Source organism: Megalops cyprinoides, chromosome 15 (genome assembly GCF_013368585.1).
Source record: "Megalops cyprinoides isolate fMegCyp1 chromosome 15, fMegCyp1.pri, whole genome shotgun sequence".
NCBI classification, from domain to species: Eukaryota; Metazoa; Chordata; class Actinopteri; order Elopiformes; family Megalopidae; genus Megalops; species Megalops cyprinoides.
The window spans coordinates 22,621,516-22,645,000 of record NC_050597.1 but is presented as its reverse complement, the minus strand read 5'-3'; the positions used below and the strand labels follow the sequence as shown (position 1 = coordinate 22,645,000).

Here is a 23,485-nt window from a genome sequence, read left to right as displayed (position 1 = left end):
CTGCAGATGCCAGCATCTGCAAATAAGCTACTCGTTTCTGTTCGGAATTGCAGGTTCACATAATGACTTCCCTGACAGACTACAAAATATTAATATTTGGTGTATCACTGAAGTGAAGACTTCAGGCTTTAGGGAAGATGTGTGCAACAGGCTGGGGGTCATAGGCTGAAGGTCAGTATCACCTGCACTCCTCAGGTTGGGGTCCAAGTCAGGCATCTCCTTCACTGCCTCAGGGCTCACACTGTAGATGGAAGCCCCTGCTTCGTTAACGATGCTGTGAAGGACAAGAAAGGGGGGAGGAAGAGAGAAAGAGGGAGAGGACGTGAGGGTGTGGGGATTCCACGTCTTCCTTGCAATTACACCGCAATCAGCACAAAATGACTGAACACTAGGGTCGATGAAATACTGATCCTTTTTTTTTTCCAGTCTGGTGCCAAAACAAATGTCATGAGTGCAAGAGAAGGAACCCCAACACACCCCCCCCATCCTTTTTTACACAAGTGCTGTGAATATTCACCGTCTAATAACAGGAAAACAGCTCTTTAAAGAGGGTCCCTAAAGAGCCCTGCTCCTGACCCGGCTCAGGTAAGACAACACCCCGTCCTTCAGGAAAGTGGGGGGGGGGGGGGGTGCAATTTTGTCCTCTAATTCGCCCCCTCTCCGGACTTGCAATCCGAGGCGCTCCTGAGACGCCTCCTGTTCTTTCCCGTGAGAGCGGGCGACGACAGCCCCGGTTCTCGGCAGCGTGATTGCTCGCACCCCGCTCCGCAAGTGGATAATAACTCGCCATTGCCGGGCGGGGTCAAACCCTGCTTCCGTTATCCCCCGCTCCTACGTGGCCATTCCCCCCCTCCCTCCCTTCACCAAAAACACCATTCATGCTGCCAGTTACAAGGCCCTGTGTTATTCCGCTCGTGGAGATGTAAAAGGAAAACACTGAGATGGGAAAAGCATGACCACTCCGCGTATTTGCAGAAATAAGAACATCCGCAATGAAACAATGACCAAACAATGTGACTTGGAGAGTGTTCTTTCCTTCAAACTGCTGTTCAGCGCCCTGAATATTTAGTCATATTCCTGAGAGAATACAAGAAAGAAACATTATTGAATAAAAATTTCTATTAAAAATGTTTCAATAATGCTATACTTTAATAATAACATTGCACAGATAAAAATCTCACTGTTCACAAAAGGGCTGGGTTTTATTCTGTAAAACACAGGGGTAATATTTATTCACACCACTGTAGTTAATATTTTGTAAATTCTCTTCTGGCATGGAATACACTGACAGGATGCTTTCCTGTGGTGCTATATAAGGCTCTGGCACTTCAGAGTATTATTTCTGACCGCTCTCCCTGGCAGACCTGCACTAGGTCTCTCAGATCTTTTGGTTCCGTGTGTCTGGTTCTAGTTTGGTGCCTTCGTTTGATAACGCCCATTTTCAGCCAACTTTGAGTTTCTTGGCAGAGTTGGGGCTGGAGTTGTATTAGAGTTCATAACTACCTCGATCAAGGGCTCCAGGACGTGCAGATGTAAAATAACCCCAAGACATGATAAACCCCCCCCCCCACCATATTTCAAACTTCCCTTATTCATACCATATACTAAGCTGATGAGAATGTCTGATGAGAATGTTTTTCATCTGAACATGAGAAATACTTCCTGTTATCTAAATGTAGTCCCACAAATCCCAATCTTTGTGCATATGTCTTGCCTTCAGAACAGGCAAGTAACCTTGAATATTCCTTTAGGAGATCTCCAACTGTTGCGTTTATATTTACAGTTGCATCCTGATTCACTTGTCTCCCAGCCCATGGAGACAAGTTAAACACACACGCTTTTCCTGGCAGTGCTGCCATTGTACTAATAACCTCACATTTCTTAATAATGCACGCTACAGTGGAAAGCAGCGGATTCAGCTATTTGTGAATTCCTTCATAGCCACCTTCTGAATCATGGAGGTCAATGAGCTTTTAGCTGCAGTCTGACCTTAGCAAGCTCTCTGACCTTAACCATGATAATGCATGCTACTGACGGCTCTCTTCTGTTTCAGCTCCCTTTTTATGACAAGGAAACAAAGCCTTTGGCTGCCTCTATGTAGTTCCAGAAGCTTCCACTGAACTTCCAATGAGCACACTGTTGGTGCAGATTTGGTTTGTTGGATTTTGTTTAAAACCTTACTTAAAGTTGTGAATAAGCGTGACCTTCTGGATTAGAATTTATTCTTTGCGTAAATCTGCAACTGCTCTGTGCAATGCTATTAAGCTTAAAGTATAAAATTAAAAAAATATGTATTACGCAGAAAAAAATATTTTGTAGCATGTTTTATGTTCCTATTTAGTCTGTGGTAAGAATAAATACGGAGGTCACTGTGCTACTCAACACTGGCAAGATGAAGTACATGGTACTCCCAGTGATCAATTCCCTACATGTACTGAACTGACTTCAAAGTACAAAAAAACCCAGAGTGCATCTTCCATAAAATAACAGGTCATTTTGAAATCTAAAACAGATTCTGCAAAATCCCAGAAAATATATGGTGTAGGAATGGGGCCTATGTTCTGCATCATCAATCAAATCGTAAACAATAATTCAGTCTTTGCATTGATTTAAGGGAAAATAAAAGCACCAGGCTCGATTTTAATGCATGTTCCTGCTACCCGCAGTAAATACAGTAGGCCAAGACTGTTAATGCCTCATGCTGGCTATTATTACAAAACACATCCAAGGAACTACAAGACTAGGTATCCCAGGCTACAAACTCCACACTGAAATCAAGATGGCATCTTCTGTTAGTTTAAAGTCTTAATGTTAGCTTAGCAGTGCTAATATTTTCCAATAATATTTTCACTAAGATGTTTAAATGTAAGCTGAATCTGGTGCATATTGCAAAGCCGTGGTTTTTCCATAACGGAATATAAGTGGCTTACGCTTTACTAGCTGACTGGTTCACCGGACACAGCATCTTTGTTCCAATGCGTGGAACTAGATGTCTGGTTTCTGGCCGCGTTACTAGGAAAGGATTAGGCAGTGACGAAAGCAATTTACCAGTGCGTACTGGAATGCTTATAAGACAGCGTGTGGAACACTGCCACCCCGCCTCTCCCTGTTCAACACACTGGTACAAGAGAAGGGAACGAGGGGAGGAGGATGGGGTTGAGGGATGGAAGACAGATGTGAGGAGGGAGGGAGCGGTGGAAACGAGAAGAGGAGATCTTGGTCCGAGGTAGACAGACACAGAGAGAGAGATTCATACCGAGCAAGAGAGTGAGCGAAGAAAGGAGCGAGGGAGAGAAAGACGGAGGGATGCTGAGGAGGAGTGCAGGGAACTCACTGAGAGCGGAGGCTTTATCAGGGAGGGATTAAGCTGCCAGAGAAATGGAGGAGGAGAGGAAATTTCTGTTTAGCCGATGCATTTCGCAACAACACAATCAAACCCCAACGAGTGACCGCGTCGGGAAACACCGCCAACACCCCCACCACCCCCTCCCCGTTCCCCTACTTGCAGCGGCCACAAACAAGTGCAATTCTTTGATAACGTTAATTACACTCTCTGCTAGCGAAGGACCCCAGAGTGAGCCTTCTGCAATAGCGAATTAACATCTCGGGCTCTTATTAATTTACTCCGTCGAATGTTTAACAAGCTCGTAAAAATAGTATCGTTGCGCATTTTCCTCACACGTGGCGGCGGGCGAACTCCGCTCTTAGCCGATAAAGTGGCGTGGTGCCGGGCCGAGGCGCCAATTCAAACAGGCAGCCCAAAGAGTTACACTATATTAGGTAAACTGCATAAAAGCGCCCCCAAAATCAACGGTCACGCACTCATTAAAAATAAATGAATGCTAATTAACAGTGAAAGGCTCAATTATTTGGCTGGTAACAACTTGAGGAGCACGTCCTTTGAGGCATTTTCTTTGGCCGTACGCTCTGAGAAGCATATCGCAGGCCAAGTAATTAGGTGCGGGCGAGGGTTTAAATATTTACAGAATGCGGACTGGCCCATGCTGTACCGGGCCCGCGGGTCAATTCCGGACAGGATCATTGAAGTGGGCTCATTCGTGGCCAATCTTGAGGAAGAGAGGAGTGAGAAGGGAAGGACTGTTCACTGTTGAAGTATCTTTATTTAGGATGGACAGGGAGCACAGGTTCAACACAACCTTTAACAAGCACAGAGCAGACAGTCACTCGCCTTCAGGGCAAGAGAAAGAGGGCCATCTATAAGAGGACTAACATTTAAACCAGACACTGGGCAAGTGCTGGGCAGATTACCGGACAGCACTCCGGTCTTAAAGGTTTAATTCATCCGCAGCTTAATGGTTTTGGTGGTTTGTGTTTACTTTGTATGTGGCAGGGTTGATACAAGCCTTTGCTGGCCCTGCTTCATACACAGAGAGAAAAATATACCCTCAAGGCTCTCCCTGAGAATTCAAAGCAAAGCGGGGCTGCTGGAATACACCTGTACAGCCAGATAGACAGAGATAGAAAACTTCCCTCGCCACAGCAATAAGAGATGCCCTGTCCAAAGGAACACAGCCTCAGAAAACACCCCAGATCTGACAATCACAAGCTTTCCCCATTGGTCCAAAAATCACAATCAGTGTTCAGTGTCAGTGTTCGGCTTCCATTTTTTATACATGGGCACTTGGACGTGTGCATCTCATCCCCACCTACAACTAACTGTAAAAGTACATAAAGGTAAATGAATGACTTATCAGATGATAAGGGTAGCTGCTGCATGCGATGTGCATGTGAAACATTCTATCATTTGCCCACTGGCTTGTAGGTCACACACAGTTAAGGGGGTGCTTACTCACTCCTTGGCTCATGGCACTGCAGGGGACAGTGTCGTCACAGTGCTCCCGGGCCTCATTCGCGTCTCTCTCAAACATGGAGAGTGACCTTCCCGCCAGAGCGTCTGCACCGTAATGCATTCCTGTGATACTGACCAGCCATGGAGGAGCTGGCTGAAGGATGAGTGTGACAACACTGCCATCTAGAGGGACAACTGGTGTACTGAAGAAGGCATTTGAACATTTGAACCATACACACGTTTTCCTGGTTATGAACAGCAGCGCAGACTTACACATGACATATTTTGTAGGATTGCTTAAAAAAATAAGCACACAGAAAAAGGAATACAGCTGTGAAAGGCTGCACACCACAAGTCAGTCAGTAACTGTGCTGATTAAACTCGCATCAGTGCTGTTGTGCTGGTGTAGTGTTCATTCACAGGAGCACCAAAGATCCTGTTGTTCATTTATGGTCATCCACTTATGAATTAACACGCGTGATATCTTTCTGCTTAACTACATACAACCAAAACATGTTAACAAAGCCACAATTTACTTGGAACTTCAACTGTAAAGGTCATTTAAGGATCATTATTGGCTGATGTAATGACCTTTCAAAATATGAAGATGATATGGTTGATTAGCACCTCCCCAAAGGATGATGGGAAATGAGGGGCATGACCTGCATTTCTCCTGCTTTCTGCCTCTCCTCCAGTTGACCTTTGAGGTGAGAGTTCAGCACTGGCTCCTCTCTCAGCTTGCTCGTGGCACCCCCGCCAGCGAGACGTCACCAAGACGCGGTGGACCTGTATTCTGGGTAACCTTGTCAAGGGGCCAGCCCAGTCCCCGGGCCCAGCGGCCAACGCCGTGGCAACCTTGCCAATTAGTGACATCCACTCAGCGACGGGCAGCAGAGGATTTCTGACAAGAATCAGATTTTAAATTAACTTGAGTGTCGGGGCCACCCTCCCCCTCCTCGCCCCTTGATTAAGAGACGCCGCCTCCGTCCCTTTGGAGAGCGCTGGGCAGCCTGACAGCTGACATGTCACTCCGACGGCGCCCGGGACCGGCGCTGCGCTAACGAACCCTGGCATATGACCTTCAGCAGGTTGGATGAGACGGCGTCATGGAGCTGGTAATTAATATGATATTCCACCAAATGAAGAGAGGGTGAGCAGGAGGTGGGGCGCAGGGATATGAGATCATGGCCTGTGTGGGTGCACGCTGACCATGGCCGATCCACCTCGCTGTCACTACCCCCCACCCACCGCCCATCTCCCTCTCACTCTGCCAGCACCCGGAGGCTCCCAAACTGCTGGCCCATCTGGCCTGGTACTGTCGAGAGGCCGGATGCGATGACCTCCGCAACCACACACACCCACACACACACACACGTTCCACTGTATACTTATACAGACCTAAAGACCTGCATAAGCCTACAGCCATAAACATGCTTTCAGAGTGAGGAAATGCAGCACAAAACCAGGGTTCTGTGTACCTCTTTTACCACACGGATACAAAGAACACACACACACTTACTGCACAAACTTACGCAAACAATCACACACACACACACACACACACACACACACACACACACAGACCTGACAGCTCTTTCTGAATGAATTAATGAACGCACGCGCGCTTGTGGTCACGCACCCACAGAAGGCCTCGGCAACAGCGTATCACAGCGCTTCCTCCGTGCTGACGGTTTGACGGTTTGCCAGCATCAGAAACTTGGCAGGAGAGCCTCACAGTAACATTGAGCAAGGACGTCCGCAGACAGGGTGACAGCCACCCACAATCGCTCTCCCAGCAGGCTGCCAGCTGGGGCGGCAGTGACGCTGCCACCGCCTCTGTGGCACTGGCCCGACTGGTTTTGCAAACCGAGCACAAAGGCAAGGTGTTTCTCAGTACTATTTACTCGACGGAAAAGACACAGGCGGGGGAGGTGCACGGAGGAGATGCCATGTACGCACACTACCAGACCTACGTTCCGCTCGCTCATTAAGTGATATCTGACACTGCCTGACCCTTTAGGTGAATTGAAAGGGAGACAGAGCCCCAGTTCAGCCCAGCTAGGCTCCCACCCATAGGACAAGCCTCTAAAATGCTTTCCAGCAATCAGGGAGAAACAAAGCCCCCCTATCATGTCTGAATTAATTACCACGGCAGACATGTCTCCTGGGTACGACGCCCCGACCGCGGCCGGCGATTCCGCCGCGGTGATACGGATACGGCCCCGCTCGGGCGCCGCGGCCGGGGCATCGCCGTGGCAGCCACCAGAAGGTTGTCTGCGCCCCCGCTCGGGCTGAGGTGGACACGCGCGCGAGGCGAGACGAGGCCTGCTAGCCCGCCGGAGCGTGCGGATGAGCTGCCTTCCCTCTGGGGCTGTCACTCACTCACTCTCTGGGCCCTGTCCCATCCGCTGTCCCCCTCACTGTCCCTGGGCAATGTCACAGCCGATAAACCCCCCCCCAACCCCCTCCCGCCCCTTCGCCTCGGACCTCCCCCTCGCTGCACCCCTCTAACCCCCCTGGGCCTGCCTGGTCAGCCCTCGTTGGTTCCCTGGTCCAAGGAGAAGGTCCAAAGGGGACAAGATTCGCATACTGAAAGATGGATACAAGCTCTGATATCAACTCCACCCCCCCGCCATCTCTGCTGTTAGGACACTGCTAATTACTCTTCTCCTTCAGATGAGCTGGTCATTAAATCTCCTGCCAGGAAGAGGGAGGAAGTGGAAAAGAGTGAAACAGGAAGTGGGCGCTAAACGGAGAGAAAGAAACGCTTCTCTCCTTTGTGCCGTTGTAAGAAGGCAGCTGGGGTAAGGGGAGAGGCAGTTGGGGCAGGGAGAGCTGGAGGGGGCCACAGGAGCTCCAGGGGGAAGTGGGACCGCTGAAATATGATGAGCGAGAGAAGTATATAATGAGCCTGAGCAGAACTACTTCTGTGCAGATGGAAGACCGTCAAAAGGATCACTTACAACGACAGCCTCTGAACAGGAAGTGCACAGATTGACCTTTACTGACTATTGTTGTGCTAACATCAGATACAGGTGGATCCCCCCTGAAATTAAGCGGTGAAACCCTGCACAGAAGGTCTGCTAGTACACAATGACGCAAGCAGCTGGTAAGAGATGCACGTAGATGTGTGTCTGTGTGTGTCCTCCCGCCCTGCTGCCTCTCACGCACCTCAGTTTCTTCTACACCCTCCCACGCTGCATCAGGTAGTAGCACCAACAGTGCGCCCTACTGCTCCAAGCACAAACGCAGCGCTTGAAAGGAATTCTCTTCAGCAGCTTTTAAATTAAGAGGCGAGAAATTCTGGCGGACAGACTCTTAACTCAATCAGAATGATCAGCCCTGAGAGAGGCAATAAAATGCACAGCAGAGACCTTACCGGTGTGCGCTCTCTCTTTACAGCCTCTGCTCCGAGATCAGGTGGAAGCACTGGCTTTTGGAAAGGAAACCAATGCAGTAAAAGAGGAAAAAAAAAGGTAGAGAGTTAAAGGAAAACGGTGAAATGAGCTGCTTGTCAATCGGGAGAAGCCCCATATGAGTCACTTTCACAGCTGAAAGAGAGTAATAGAGGCACTGTTTCATTCCCTTCTCAAGGGAAGCCCCCCCCCCACACACCCCACCACCTAAACACCTGTGCATGTTCATCCAGTTTTGCACCCCAAAGACAAATATGGCTGACCTGTTGAACCCCGTTACGATGTCCCTATCTACATCTAGAGCTATGGTACCAGCTTGCCCCCCCCCCAAAACTCATTCCTCCCCATATGCAACTGCCCCCCTCCCCAGAGCTCCGCCGGCTCTGCCCAGTGTTCACTCAGCTGCGAAAGCCTGACCCCGGGACCCTGGCCACAGGAAAGACGATCAGATATCTGTCTTCGTCCTGTCTGAAAATGATGACATTTTTCGCCAAGAAAAGGGTCCAAATGGCAGGTGTCAGACGGCCTTAGCCTCACACGTGCAGCTAGGAGGCAGGAAGGGCCCAGTCAGCGTGCAGCCACGTCAAAGCCACACTCTAGCTGCCATCGGAGTGCACATCTGAAAAGAGCAAACCTCACTGCCGGTTACATCAATCTGGTGCCAGACACTCTCAGTGAGCGTGCACACACACACGCACACACGCACACACACACACAGAGCTGGCACAGTGTGAGCGTTAGGGCCCTGGGGCGGAGTGGGGAGTGGAGTGGGAGGGGGAGCCGCCCTTCGCAGTTACCAGACTGCGTGGGGTGAGGCAGTACACTGACGGCCACCTGTGAGTTCTTTAACCCTGTGAGCACAAAACACCCCCCCACCCGGCGTGGGACTCCCTCCGACAGGCTTGTTTGGGGACCCATATTGTTCTTCAATTAACCAGACCCAAGTCTTGCTTCGAGGCCTATCAAATGCTCGCCATGTATCCTTGTCTTTTGTGAAAGGCCCTGTGTTTCTGGCAGTCAGCCCCTACATGCCATTCTATCATTACATATTTATTGATATTTTTGTACTTTATTGTTTTGTTCCATCCGTTAAAATGTAAAACGACTCTGGTTCTGACATTAATGTGCATCTTGGTTTTCATCCCGCTCTGGTTCCATTGGAACAGGCCTTTCTGGCCATAAAAGAAAGCAGTTTTTGTAGATTTCTTGATTACTCTGCCTATTCTAAAGTCTTTCATTTGATAGGGGGGTTTTCCCTCATTTGTTCCAAAGTGGTACTGAGATTTTTGATGTTTTGAGGGTTTTTTGATTTTTTTTTTTTCCCAGCCAACTGAAATAAAGTCACTTTAAACCACAGAACAGAAGTAAATGAGGCGTGAAATATGTACTGAGCAGTAAATGTGTTATTGCTGTGCTACGATTCCAGGCATTCTGTGGTTCACATTTAACAGAGAGCAGCACTGCGACGTGAATCAGGGTTCTCACTTCGGCTGAGGGATTCAGAGTCTCAGTTACACGTCAGCGAGATCCTTCGTGGGCAGCGTTATTTGGAGACGATGCGCTGGTAAGAACAAAAGGCACGCGTCCAGCAGAGTATCACCCCTACCGCGTAAATAAGTGAAAACAGGAAACAGCAAATACTGGCAAACGGTCACAGACTGCGTTCAGCAAGCGGCAAGCTGCCGGACAGCAGCGCTGACAGTGAATGTATCTGATGGGAATGCGCCTTACAAGCAAGTGAAACAACTGCAGAGACACAGAACAACCTACTCTCTGAGCTCCTAACAGCCTTATCCCTTTCATGCGTGAATTATAAAACATTGAGCATTATTTTCTCTTTTTTTTTCCCCCATTACCTCTCTACAATTTTTTGTAGAATTGCGTCCAAGTGAACTTAAGTGACAGACTTAAGTCTTTTTAAACTAATAGTCGTGCATTTAATAAACTCAATATTGGATTACTTTCTACATTAAAATGTCTCTTTGCGATAAGACCGACCATTATGTTGCAAGTCAGCAATTTAAAATTTCGTTTGGACATCTGTCCCTTGAGAATATTGGCCAAATACAACTGAGTGTTTGTTTCCAGTGAATATACATATTAAAAATGAAGTTAAATTAAAAATGCAGCCCCCATTCACTTGCAGAGAGTCAAAAGAAGGTACAGTCATGCAGGGTAGTATCAAGAACACCATAGAGACTCTGGAACCTGACCTTTATCCTTGAATCATCAACTCAGCTCAGAATGCTTGGATCTGTACCAAGCTACCACACTTCAATATAAAACACTTTTGTTAGGTGGTGAGAAGTGTCTTTTTTCAACCTGAAAATGAAATCTAATTTAAAAAATAAAAAAATAATAAAAAAGGACCCATCAAATCCATTATGCGTATGAGACATGAGCATGTCAATGGTCAGAAATCATGAGCACAAGTTTCAATGGTGTCAGTGCTGTACTCTTCAGAAATCAACTTGATTTTTTTCAGCAGAGCCCCAGCCAAGAAAGCACAGCATACTCATAAGATGGTGGATGTTAGCAATACAAGCCACCCTGGTGGAGGGTGACTGTTCAGATAATACCAGTGACTGGTATCTCAGTCCACGATCATGTCCTGCCGTTACGCCGTGGGGGGGCTGTGAATATGTGGGACACCGTGCGATCCCTGCATCAAATTACAGCGATTTGGAGCTCCTCATGAGAGCAATCTAATTAGAGAGAAGATCAGCACGGAGGCAAGTCCTGACCGCTTTGTAACCGCAACCGAATGTCATCCGCGGCGAGGGGACGTCGACTCCGGCGTTGGTTCTGCGGGGGACAGGGGCTGACGGGGGTCTCCGCGAAGTAGCTCGGTCCAGGCCCGCGTCCGTCCTTCGTGATTCAGCCGGATAACCTTCACCGGACCGGCCGCCCGGGGCCTGTCTGTCGGTGGCCTCGCTAATTATCCTTCTCCCTTTCACCCAGGATTAAGCTCCTTCCCTCCCCGTGTGCTGCAGCCCTGATCACCCTCTCCGGTATCCCTTAGTGACGCGCGCCCAGGCGGCCCCCCGTTATCCCCTGGCCTCGCCTCTCCCTCCTCGCTCTCGAGTCTCGGCCACCCTCTTGGCAGCCGCCCCCCTGCAGCGAGGACTGTGCTCTCTCGCCGCGGCTTGATTTGATTTCACCGGAGGAACTCCCGCGGCCCCGGCCGAGGCTGATCCAAGACTGCTAATTACCTGAAGACAGAGCGTCCATGAAGGACGTTTAGAAAAGAAAAGACTAAAACAAAGTCATCCGCCACAGACACCACAGGCCATTGAGCGCACGCCACTGCGAGGAGCCACTACCACTGACTGCAACTGACAGTGAAAAGGATTCTTCTTCTTTTTTTTCCCTTCCCAACTTCCACTTTGAAATTTCCTGAAAAGCATGTGACTAACTGAGAGCTCCGGACTGAAGCTCACACTTGCAGTTGCATGATCCAGTGACAGGAACAGTCTGAGAGACCTGGCACCCCGCTGATACACACCATGATTCTGTGGGGTTAGCTGTCCGAAGCTTCTCAGCACCGGGTAGCCTCTCTAAAACAGACCTCATGTGGACATGCAGGTCCCAAGTAGTTCTGGGAAGCTCAGACCGGATGAGTGAAAGTATAAAAAAAAAAAAAAAAAAAAAGCACAAGGATAATGCCTGTAAAGGACATCAAGGTTTTTTTCTTTTTTTAAAGTGGGTTTTTAATAGTTGTGAGTAGTGAATGCAACGACCTTGAAAATGCTAGAGATGCCAAAACACGCACAAAAAAACGGAACAAACGACTCCCTGTGTATTGTGATTGCCTGGTGTGGACATCGCAGACGGGGGGCCACGCTAACATTTGGTGACGGCGCCTATTTCCGACATGTCTTTAAAACGCAACAAAATGCATTCTGATCGCATGGAGAGACAGTGAGTGTGGGGGGCGGGGGGACCCCCACAGTTCTCGGCCACTCATAGCTGGTTCCGTATCACAATGTTTACCCTCACGCGTGAGAGAAAGTGATCCGTGTTGACTGGCTGACTGATCGGACTGGGACGACCTTAGGGGTCAGGGTGAATTAGGGGCAGCGGGGGCTGAGAAGTGTGGGGGGGAGTGGTGGTGGTGTGGCGCGCAGTTATGATATTGGTCAGCGTCGCTCTCTTCTACGTTTAGGAGAAGTGACAGACAACCCGGAACGGTCAGAGGTGCGGGCGCTATATCATGACCATGGCCCCGAGAGACTCGGGCCAAACGCCGGGAGTCGGGTGGGACTGCAATCCAGCTGCTGCCAGCAGCAGGCCCGGGTGGCTTCACTGACTGAGGCGACAGCAAAGGTTGGAGGGACTCTGGGCCTGGCTCAGGCCGGTGACCCGCGGCTCCCTTTTATAGCCAGGACTGGTTTCATTACTTCGCTTGTGTACATCTGCGAATCAATCGAGCTGCTTGCCACAGTACCACTGGGGGTGGTGATCCATAACAACCTTAAAGCTGCATGGAGGACTAGTATCCCCATAAAATCTCTTAAAAACTGACCCACCTATGAACCACAAACCTCCCACAAAACAGTCTCCAGTCTTCTTTTTCTAAACGCTGCTGTTTGCATTGGGTTTGGTCATATTTTATTCAGCACATAGGGTCAAAGCTCTGATGCACTCCAGCTGCAGGTTTTGTAGTGCAGCACTGGACATATTACACAGACCCTGAACTGAAAGCCAAACCTGGGAGCGCAGAGCCTGTTCAATAAATTACACAGGAAACACATTTATAAATGGCATTCAAAATTCATGCTCTTCAAAACGCTGTAAATTCAGCCAAATTCTAGTGAGGTAGTCATCATGCTGAAAGTGAGAAAATAATCAGATGTTTGACTGAAAAAGCTTCCAAGTAAATGTTCTCTCATAAACAGCTGAAATGTAAAGTAAAAAAGGAATTCATGTAAAATGACTGGATAAAATCAAAATACAATAAAAGACTCCTGCAGGTGCAGTTTGCAAGTATAGTTTGCAAATCTGACTAAAATGAGGAATCCCAATGTGCTGTAAGCATTATGATGTAATGAAATTTTACACAGCAGAAAGGTTATTTTTGACAGTGCCTCTTTAACTATGGAACATTCCAGACAACTGAAAAAGATGTTTACAGAGAGAGTGAAAGCCCTCATTCTTCGCACATCTACTGAAGCTGAAGTCTGACTGTGATTCAGCAGGTCTGTGAAACATGGAGACTTAACAATTTATCTCACCCCCCCAAAACAAAAAAAGAAATCCAAACGCATTAAACAGCAGCCAATCAAATAGCTGATTTTTTGACCATACTTCCTGGCGCTGTGTGACCTCTCAGATTGGCCCTGTCAGACGTGGAAGGGTCGACCCGGCTGTCATTCCAAGGACGCGTCTTTGGGGATATCACAGCGGTTTAGCGTATCCTGCACAAAGTGCGGCCTTCCCTGTGACGCGGGACGCGGGTAGCGCTGTCGCCCCTTCAGGACCCGTTGAGCGCTGGGAGGGCGCTTATTCGCTGTGACAAAGCCTTCATGAAGAAGAGGAGTTTTTCCGCTAAGAAGGCATGACAATGAAGGTCGCCGTGTTGTTCCGGGAGCGCGGCGGTGCCGAGCCCACACCGCGGCCGCGGAGGCTTTGCCTTAGCTGACAGCGCGATGTGAGCGTGAGGAAACGTGGAAAGACCCCGGGACTGTTTGATTAGGAGCGACAGGGACAGGTGTTTCTGAGCGACACTGTCCTTACCTACATCACAGCCACCTGGGGAGGAAAGACATGCCCTCCAGCCTACTCTCGGCCCTGAAACAAGGCGACCAGAATAACAACTAGCTATCAACCTGCCCGGTACGAGCTGAAACTGAAATTCACCAGAACATTGATAGGTGGAAATACAGGTAAAATGCATTTTGACAGTGCCGCACCTCCAGGAATCAAGTGAAGGATTCGTATCGCACTTACAGACTTACAAAAGCAAATATACAGAAAGCACCTCCACTCTCACTCAAATGTGCATGTGAGAAGTTACACATGCATATATTTATGTGTGTGCTTTTTAATGTATAAAATAACAATCAATCTTGTGCGAGTGTGGGGCAAAAAGCACACACACGGAACTGAACTGGTCAAGGTTGACTGGCAGGGGTCTGTACCCACTGATGGCATTTGCAGCGCTTGTGGCCTACAAGTGAATCCGGCAAGCGAGAATCAGACAGGAAAGATGGAGGGATGGTCGCGCTTCCTCTGGGCCGTGTCACGCACTCTGGCTCCAAACGATGCCCCCTCCCGCAGAATCCCCTCCAACCACCCAACCGCCCCCGCTGCATCCTCTCAAGCCTTTCCATGGTGCAATTATCAACCCGAGATTTCAAAAACAATTAACTGGAGCTTTTTCACCCCGACGCCATAAGTCAAGTCTGCAGAGATAATGAAACCTGGCAATTTGAGGGGAATAACGTGAGGGGAGCGCCGCCGTGGCGAACAGCGGGGTCCGGCTGCTGGGGCGGGTGGCGAAGCATAATTATGGCTCTGGCATATTGGAGCGGACTCATTGAGGCCAAGGCCTTACACCCTGCGAGGGTCACGGCCAGCACACGTCCAGGGAGGCAGAGGCAGGGGAAGACAGCCTGAGAGGAGAGGGGCCTGAATCTCCAGCCAGGCATTACCTCGGAGCCCTGCCTAACCCACTGCTCCCAGAGACAGCCCCTCCTGAATCTATTACAGACTGCATGTCTGTGGCTGAGATCAATAGTGCCACTCCAAAGTGAAGACGAGTGTTTTGTACTAATCACGTGCTTGTCGTGACTGGATTTTCAGCACCATTCCTTAGATTTATCTTTAAAAATGCATATGAATTTCTCCAAAGAAAATGTCCCACCTGCTTGTACTGTCTGAGTGACAAAAAGTGTTAGATACTCATGGAGGTATGGAAGATCAGTGTAATGAGCATCAAACATACCTTTTCATTAGCAAGCAGATGCTGAAATTTCAATTTATAACAATTATGGATACTGAACCTGGCATTTATATTTCTTATACAAAAACATACCTTCAGAAATGGTAGACTTTTTCTCCCATTTTCTTAAATGTAGTGTGTTAGTTTTTTTCTGGTCAACCCCTATAACATATCCCAACATGCTGGAAAGAATTCACCCAAATAGTCAGGTTTACACTATTGACAAAAGCGTGCTGAAATAACCAAATGAAAAAGACAGTTCATTGGAAAGCAGACAGTTCATTTGAAAGCAGACAACATTAAAAAAAAGGAAAACGGTCCACAGCAGTCACTACCTTTACTTGCTGACAGTGAACTCGGGCTAAAGTGGAGCGCGGGTTGACTCAGTGCTCCGGAGGGCTTCATTACCTCTGCCTTCCGTCAAGCACAGCGCCCGAGCTGCAGCCCCCCCGAGAAAGAAGCCGCTGCGCCTCTCTCCCGATCAGCGCGCTCCCGCCTCGCTGTGACTGACAACCCGCGCCGGGAAAGAGAAAAGCGCTAATCGCCTCTCTCTCGGCTCTCCCGCAAAACAAGCCGATAAAGAGCGCGCCTCGCCGGCCGAGGTTACGCGTTTATTTGACGGCGCTCCGGCTTTCTCCCGCCTCTGACGACTTTATCGTAATTGCATTAACACATGTTCGGTACAAAGGACGCCAAATGCGTGAAGGCTATATAACGTGGTTGCTGATAACTGCGAAGCAAGATTTAATTTCTGGTAAAAAAGAAAAAAAAAAAAAAAAAAAAAGGAAGCAGGGACATAAAATATGTAACAGAAATGGAAAAGGGGATTGGCTTTTGTTTTATTTAATTTATATACCGCTATCACTTGAAGTGACATTTTTCTACATTTACAGAGCAAATAGACTGATAGTGTTTCCAGTAATAGAAATCACTGTGAAACATTAATGCAGGCAAATGAGAAAAAAAATCCTCTTTTGTGTCTGGGTATTTTGATGAAAAATGCGTCAGTACCACAGCTGGAGCATTTGATGTATTTCAACAACTCAAGGTAGTGACAAATGTTTGAAAATGCTAAAATTTCTACTGATTACAACAATTACTGTATTTATTTATGTATCCTGTGCTCATTTATAAAATAATTTAATGAGTGTAGAATCATAATAAATACTAGCAGTAGCCTTTGCAGTACTAACCGTATTAGAAACAGCCATACTGTTATATTAGTGCTAGTTGTACAGCACATAATACAGTACAGATTCTGAACACCTGTACTGTTCGGTTTTACTGATAGAATTCTTCACCTAATGACTTTCTCACGGATACTACAGCAGTGTCCAGACAGGGGGTTTGACCCCGTGTTTGACCACAGCACCACCACCTCCCTCCACACTGTGGCACAGCCCAGCGAGGAGCACCTGTTTGTGCTCTCCCGGTGACAGAGCTAAGAGGGACACATGCGACAGAGTGACAATGTTTGACAGGCAGTTCGTGAAACACCGAAGGGGACGCACATTAACCACTTAACTCGGGGAAAAAGAGAAAAGGGGACTTCCATGTCGCCTTGCTCGTGTGAGCCTCCTTCACGGCACATTAGTAATGGGGGACAAAGAAGAGAACAAAAAAAAAGACAGAAAAGAGAGAGGAAAAAAAGCCTTGAAAAGGTCAAAATCTAGAATTACAGCAAGCAGGTACCTGAGGAAAACAGGGTGGGAGGGGGGACGAGGCACACCACTTGCTTAATGCATTACATTCACTCAAAAGGCAGATCCAGCCCCCTCCCCACCTCCACTCATCTATAAATAAGAATTGGGAGCTCCCTGTGAACTGTGCTGCTGTGGAGAGGCTGTCCCGGGGGCTCATTACCCCTGTGCAGGCTACCGGCGCCCTCTGTCATTCCGGGGGTGCAGTGAGGCGGAAGGGCAGCAGGCAGCAGAGCTTGGGGACAGAGAGGTCCAATGGAGGGGGGGGGGTTGGTGCGAGGAGGAGGGGGGGTTAGAGTAGGGGGCTTCCTATCAAGCTGTGGCGAGAGGAGACAGATAGCAGACGGTGCGAATGAGGCTGCTGGTTTAATTAACTAGTGTGGACTTGAGCGTCTCGTGGAAGTCACTGTGCGTCTCTCTCTCTCTCACACACACACACGCGCACGCACACACACATTCTCATGCCAAATAATCGTTTTACATTTGCTTCAAAACCATTCATTCAGTTTTTGGATCTATCTTATGTGATCCTCTTCCACACAATAAAACAAATGTTTGGCCTGATATGAGCAACAGCTGTTTACAGTAGCAGGATTTGAGACGCTCTTCTCACAGCAGAGTTCAAAGTGAACACACATTTAACCAGTCCTCTCAGGAGTAGAAATATGTTGTTTGTGTTCGGCTGAAACAGATGATTTATGCAAATAACAGCGTGAGTCAAAAGTCAATCCTCCTTGTCAGAAAAGCTAGAAAATGATAAGTTTTCAACTAGATATCAGAGAGCTTGGAAGAGTAATTGTATGGATTTGGTTGAAATAAAAGCAAGGGACTTTTTCCAGCGCTGAAACAGCTGGAAATGAGGAAAACAGGATGACAGGAAAAAAAGGCTAGATACATTTTTCCCCATGATACGGATGGGTAACATTTATCACAATGAAATTAAATAAACTCTCTAGAAGTCTGGCATTCTTTTGTGAAAAAAATGTGTGATTTTGTGATGAGCTGTCTGATTTACGGCTTTGTGTTTCTGCTCGTAGGAATTTCCGCAGAGAAAAGTCCTTTGGAAACTTACTGGGCTACACAGCACATATTCTTGTGCTTTCAACGCCTTCCACCACTCAAGTTTCCATATTTTCCTTCCATTGCCACATGAGGACAAACTCTAACGCTTTTCTTGCAGGGACAGCAATTTATTCCCATCTTCAAATAACACGCTCCTGCAGAGGTCATTCTGGAGTCATGAACCAATTGCTGAGCAGCATGAACAAAGCCTTATGGGAAATGGAGTCAGAAGCAACAAAGGAGGTCATTTGTCATCACAAGTGATCCTTTCCCTTGACTGCTCCTAATGCAATGCTTTTGAAGGAACTTCAAGTGACCCAGGACAAAAACAAATACTATCTTTCAGGCATGAACTGTCATCTTAGCAACGTGAAATATTTAAAGTTGCTACACCTAATCATATTAAAAAATTAAAGAACATTTAATCAAGCTCTGAAGAATGAAACGCTTGACGGGACTGTGAAAGGCACCGCTTCTTTTAGCAGAGCTCCCTGCTTCACATACCTGCAACCTGAGAGAATTCAAGAACTCTCTGCTGGATGAATTCCACATGGAACAACATTCCTCCCCAAATGGGATTTGGCCTAAACTAACCGCTTTTTGATTGATTTTCAGAACAGGGGGTTAAAATGGCTCGAAATGAAGAGGGAGACTGTACTTAAAGACACACACAAGCCCTTGCTCCCCGGCCAGCTCTCGCAGAGGCAGCAAGTATCCGTCTGAATCCGGCGTCAGTAAGTCAGTCAAGCCCACTTTCCTCTTACCAGAGTGCAGGGAATGAATGCAGAAATAAAGCCCATATTAGGAGGGGGGTTCAAAGGCCGGCCACTCAGCGATACAGGAGAGCCATTCAAGACCACTTCAGAAGGGCTTTTTACATTCCTATATGTCACTGAGGAAAATAAAGACACTTTAAAAAACCTTGAGAAGGGAAAAAAAGCAAAGACTGAGGTCTGGGGAATTGACCTCTCTCTGTGAACAAAGCTGCAGCATTAAAAAAAATGAAGGGAGTGATTTAAAATATGTCCAGCAACAGCACTGCTGCTTGACCTCCGATCCCAAACTACAAAAGAAGCTCTCACCGCAATGGAGGACGTCCTGCTGCTGTGACCTTCTGACCCCCCGGGGTCACCCGCTCTTCACTCCAACCCCACTGTAATTCTGAAGTGCGATCCACACGACTCGTTTTTGATCGAAAACCCCAAAAGCGTATCACTGGCTCAAGGTCCAGACAACGGCGATGACTCTCGCCCCGCTGTGTCCTTTGGCGGGACGCGCGAGATGGGGAACTGGAACGGGAACAGGCCAGGCCTCTCTATCGGCCCTGGCAGCACCGAGCAATCCGAAACACAAACCCCACCGGCCACTTCTGACTCGCTCTGGGCGGCGATCCAGGCCTAACCCTAAGTCAATAAACACAGGTCTGCGAGAGAAACAATAAAAATCCTGCCTTTATTTAAGTTGGATTTAAGCTCATGAAGCTGCGCTGGTTATAGGAACAGTTAGAAATATTTGTTTTTAATTAGGGACAGTCAAACAAGGTCCAGATGGCATTTAAAACCCACAAGAATTACACATTCCTGCCGGCTGCCTTTTCCCCTCCGCGTTTTACTCGCGCCCCAACACGCCCCCCCCCTCCCAACACCCTACACTTCGCTGGCCCCGGCTTTCCTTATCTTCTCGAAGGCCAGAGTTTAAGAATAAAGCTCTCCACATTTTAATTGTGCTGGAATGCTATGCAGAACCAGCACCCTCTTCACAGCTGCACGCTCTCTCTAATCTCAAGCCCAGCAGCCGAGTCAGCTTCACTCCCTCACTGCGGAGCAATGGCTGTTTATAGAAAATACTCCATGTGTGAATATGCACAAAAATATTTGTTTTTCTCAAGTGCGCGTACATGGTTATCGCACACATACATGGGCAAACGTTTCCACTGACATTCCCAAAAATAATACAAAAATACGCATGTATTCTACGTATGTCTATATACATATATAAGACAAGTAAACAGACAGACAGAGAGATGTACATTCCTATCTACATTCATACATAAATACAGATGGAGATATTTAAATGTGAATTCTGACCAATCAAATGCCAACGGCTCAAGACGACAGCTCTTGTAACCACACAAGGCATTAAAAGGAAAAGATGTTTTCAAGACGAACTCACCAGTAAGAAACGTCCAGTGGCTGGAAGAATTTCCTGGCGATGAGACCAGCGAAGAACTCTTCCGTTTCTCGGCACGCTGTCCCATTACCAATCGCAATCTTCTGACAGCTTCACGTGCCGTAGGGAAAAAAAAAAAGACCAGAAATTATTAATGATGAATCTTTCAACCAGATACTATGATATACTCATAAATATTCATAAAATATTTATTTAAAAGTTCATAAAAGACATTATCTTAATACAAAGGTCCCCATTTCCTGATTTTTCTTACCATAATACATCATTTGAATATTTGTTCATATATTTCTGTTAAATTCAATATATAACCATGCCAAACTACTGCCACTGATCTGACTGATTACAAAAGTGCTGTGACTGGTAAGGAAGGCAGATTAAGTATAGTACGAAATTCTATTTCCTGGCCTTCTCTGGTATTTTTCTGAATTTGTCAATCAAAAGTGGAGGTAGCAGTCCATACACAGGAGAAACAATGAATCGCATCTCCCTGTAATAACCTACTGAAAAACTAACATTCAAAGGTCCAACTGAATTACTGCTAACCAGTCCCATGAGTCCCAAAAATGAGATTTAAAAAAATTACAAACATTTACTGCATTGCCTGTCCTTGATAAAACACAAAACATGCTTTACAAATGACAGATACTACAAAACAAGTCAGCTAACGCTTTATAGAGGTAATTGATTTTCAGTGAGCCTTAAGAATGATTTAAAACCAGGTTTGGGAGGATTCTATTTTTATATTTTCAAATTTTACATTTTATATCAGTACTTGTTTTCCTTCAAAATCCAACAATTACGAACATTTATTTACATGATGTTACACAGCCACATATCATTGATCTGGGGAAAAAGGCATATAAGACCCAGCTTTGGAGACCAACCAGAAAAGGACAATTATAACAAACAGCAGGCTTTTCTTGAATGAAAACTGTAAGTGGCAGCCCCATCAAAAAAATTAGTGTTAATAACATAAAGAATGTATTAAGATCCATTAAGAACACAAAGTATTCCCATACGTTATTTTAGTTAAAGCCGCATCATTTTATTGTAAATCTATCCTCATTTCTCAATGTGTAGATGTTGTGTTAATGCACAGTGCAAACCCCACATTAGCGGTCAGCCTGTACTACCTGTACTTAATCATAAGATGGTGCAGTTTGTCGGCCTCCCTGGCCCCGCCCCCCTGGTGCAGGTACACTACGTCTGTGTGCAGGATCTGACCTAAGGAACACAGGAGAACGCCCATCAAAGGAAGGGAGAGGGGGAGAGAGAAAGAGAGAGAGGGGCACTCTTCAGCCCCTCTTTCACACCTCCGCATGTCAGCAGGAGGGCCCACCGGCCGCGCCACTTCCTCTCCAGCTGAGGGATCGGGGAAACCGGATTGGACAGTTCCGGCAGGAGGTCATGTGGTCTGAGGTCTGCAAACCTGTCACCGCCACGGAGTGCCCGTCTTGCGCACGGCACGAGGCACGGGAGGGGTGTTCGACGTGCTGCCTGACGAGGGGCGCGGTGAGGGGACGGCGCTCGCCGCGGCCCGGCGGGTGTCCCTGCGTGTACCGCAGCTGGCCGATCAGCTGCCCGCGAGGGGACCAGTCCCGCACAGAGAGGCCATGCTGGGAACAGGCATCCGTCATTGCTGGGCGTGACGGGGGCAGCGGGGAGGAGGGCCGGCCTTCGTGGCCCTGTCCCCCCTGCCGAGTTTTACAGCTGGGGATTTCAACTCAAATCTATCTATCTATTTGTCAAAACCCACCACTGCTGTGCACCACTTTCATTTCTACACGCAATCAGCTTTTCTCCAAGTACAGAAAAGGAGACAGACATCATATGTTCATCCAGGTTCTTGGTAAAAATGTTAGAATGCAGTAAAACATACCGCAGTCTGACATGATATACTGTAACTGTGAGCAACAGTTACCATGTTGTAACTGTAACATGCTTCGCTGAACCATGTGCAACTTCCCCACTGACATATCAGATGCCGTAGGTTACTCTTCCTAGAACAGAATGAGGTTTGTGGTTAGTGCTTGTGTGAGGCGTGGCTCTCAGGACTGCAGTGACCAGGAGGGGGGGGCGGTGTGGGCTCCTACCGGTGGGTGAGAGGATGGCAAGCTTGCAGCCGTGCCGGTAGCCCGGGTCCACGCCCATGATGGTGCAGCCACGAACCGGGCACACGAGCAGGCGCTGTCGCAGGTTCCTCACGAACATGGCGATCGACTCCTTCTCCGCACTGGCTGTCAGAGAGGTCCTGGGACATATGAGGGGGGGTCAGGGACCAAATGCAAAGGCAGAGACAGGGGGATGAAGACAGAAGAGAGAGTGTGCGCGCGCGCACATACACACACACACACACACACATGAACACACACTCGCACACACACACACACAGAGCACACACACACACACATACTCACACACACACACAAACACTGAATTCCATGGGTACACACCTGTACGCTCTGCACAGCAGGGGAAGAATGAGCCTTTTGTAAGAATCCTCCACAGCGTCGCGCAGTATCTTCATAAACTCCTCTCGCGCGTAGCCCTTCGGCCTCCACCTGCACCCGACACAGCCAACCACACAGAAGAATTAGATTAGCACCACAATGACATGTGTTACATCAGGAAATTCTTCTAAATCAGAACACCGTGATACCAAATCTTTGCACTCATTTTTGAAGCAGAGGTGAAATTTTTACTTAACCAAGTTAAGGGTGAAAAAGGGGAAAATATGCTCGGACAATGTGCTGTCCTGCTCCAGGGTGAGTTTATGTCCACCTCAGAGGAGACAGCGGCTCATGTTTCGCATTCCTCAGCACGCAGCCAGAAAGCACTGATTCGTGCGGCTGCCATTTAAAACCATGTGCAAGGTTCTGCATTTTCATGGAAGAGAACTGATTCAGAACGTTTCTGAACATGTCAATATGGATACCCAGAATTATGCCAGGAAACAAAATATCAAATTCAAAATTTTTTGGTGTTTGGATTACACTTTTGGCTTTTTCTCTCACTATTAAATGGGTGTTGTGGAAACCTCATTCCCAAAAAAAAACATTTTTATGGGTTACTCTGCAACCAAAATTGTCAACTGGTTCACAGATGATAGAACCATCATGTAGATTTATGTTTTTAAGACAACTGCAAATATATTTAGAGTTTTGTGAGTATCTGGGGAAAGTCAGATACAGTACACTTTTGCTTCGTAAAAAACGCATACCAGACATTAACAAATTTCACAACAAACATTAATACAGGACAAAATATTACGCTAAAATTGAGAATCGCCAGACTAAAAATATTTCCAGAACAAATACAACCTCAAATGCGTTGCACATGGGCCTAATCGTGCAAGATGAAAGGT

At 47.4% G+C, this 23,485-nt stretch overlaps 1 protein-coding gene across 1 annotated transcript in view; it reads right to left on the bottom strand.

Moving 5' to 3' along the window:
• srbd1 (S1 RNA binding domain 1) overlaps positions 1–23,485 on the bottom strand; it is an 83,816-nt gene that overhangs the window by 41,651 nt on the left and 18,680 nt on the right. The window contains exons 12-16 of the mRNA XM_036546736.1: positions 22,575–22,682; positions 22,215–22,372; positions 21,255–21,345; positions 20,104–20,211; positions 183–274 (exon numbers count right to left, since the gene is read on the bottom strand). Of these exons, the coding sequence (XP_036402629.1) occupies positions 183–274; positions 20,104–20,211; positions 21,255–21,345; positions 22,215–22,372; positions 22,575–22,682 (557 nt within the window). The remainder of the gene's footprint in view (positions 1–182; positions 275–20,103; positions 20,212–21,254; positions 21,346–22,214; positions 22,373–22,574; positions 22,683–23,485) is intronic.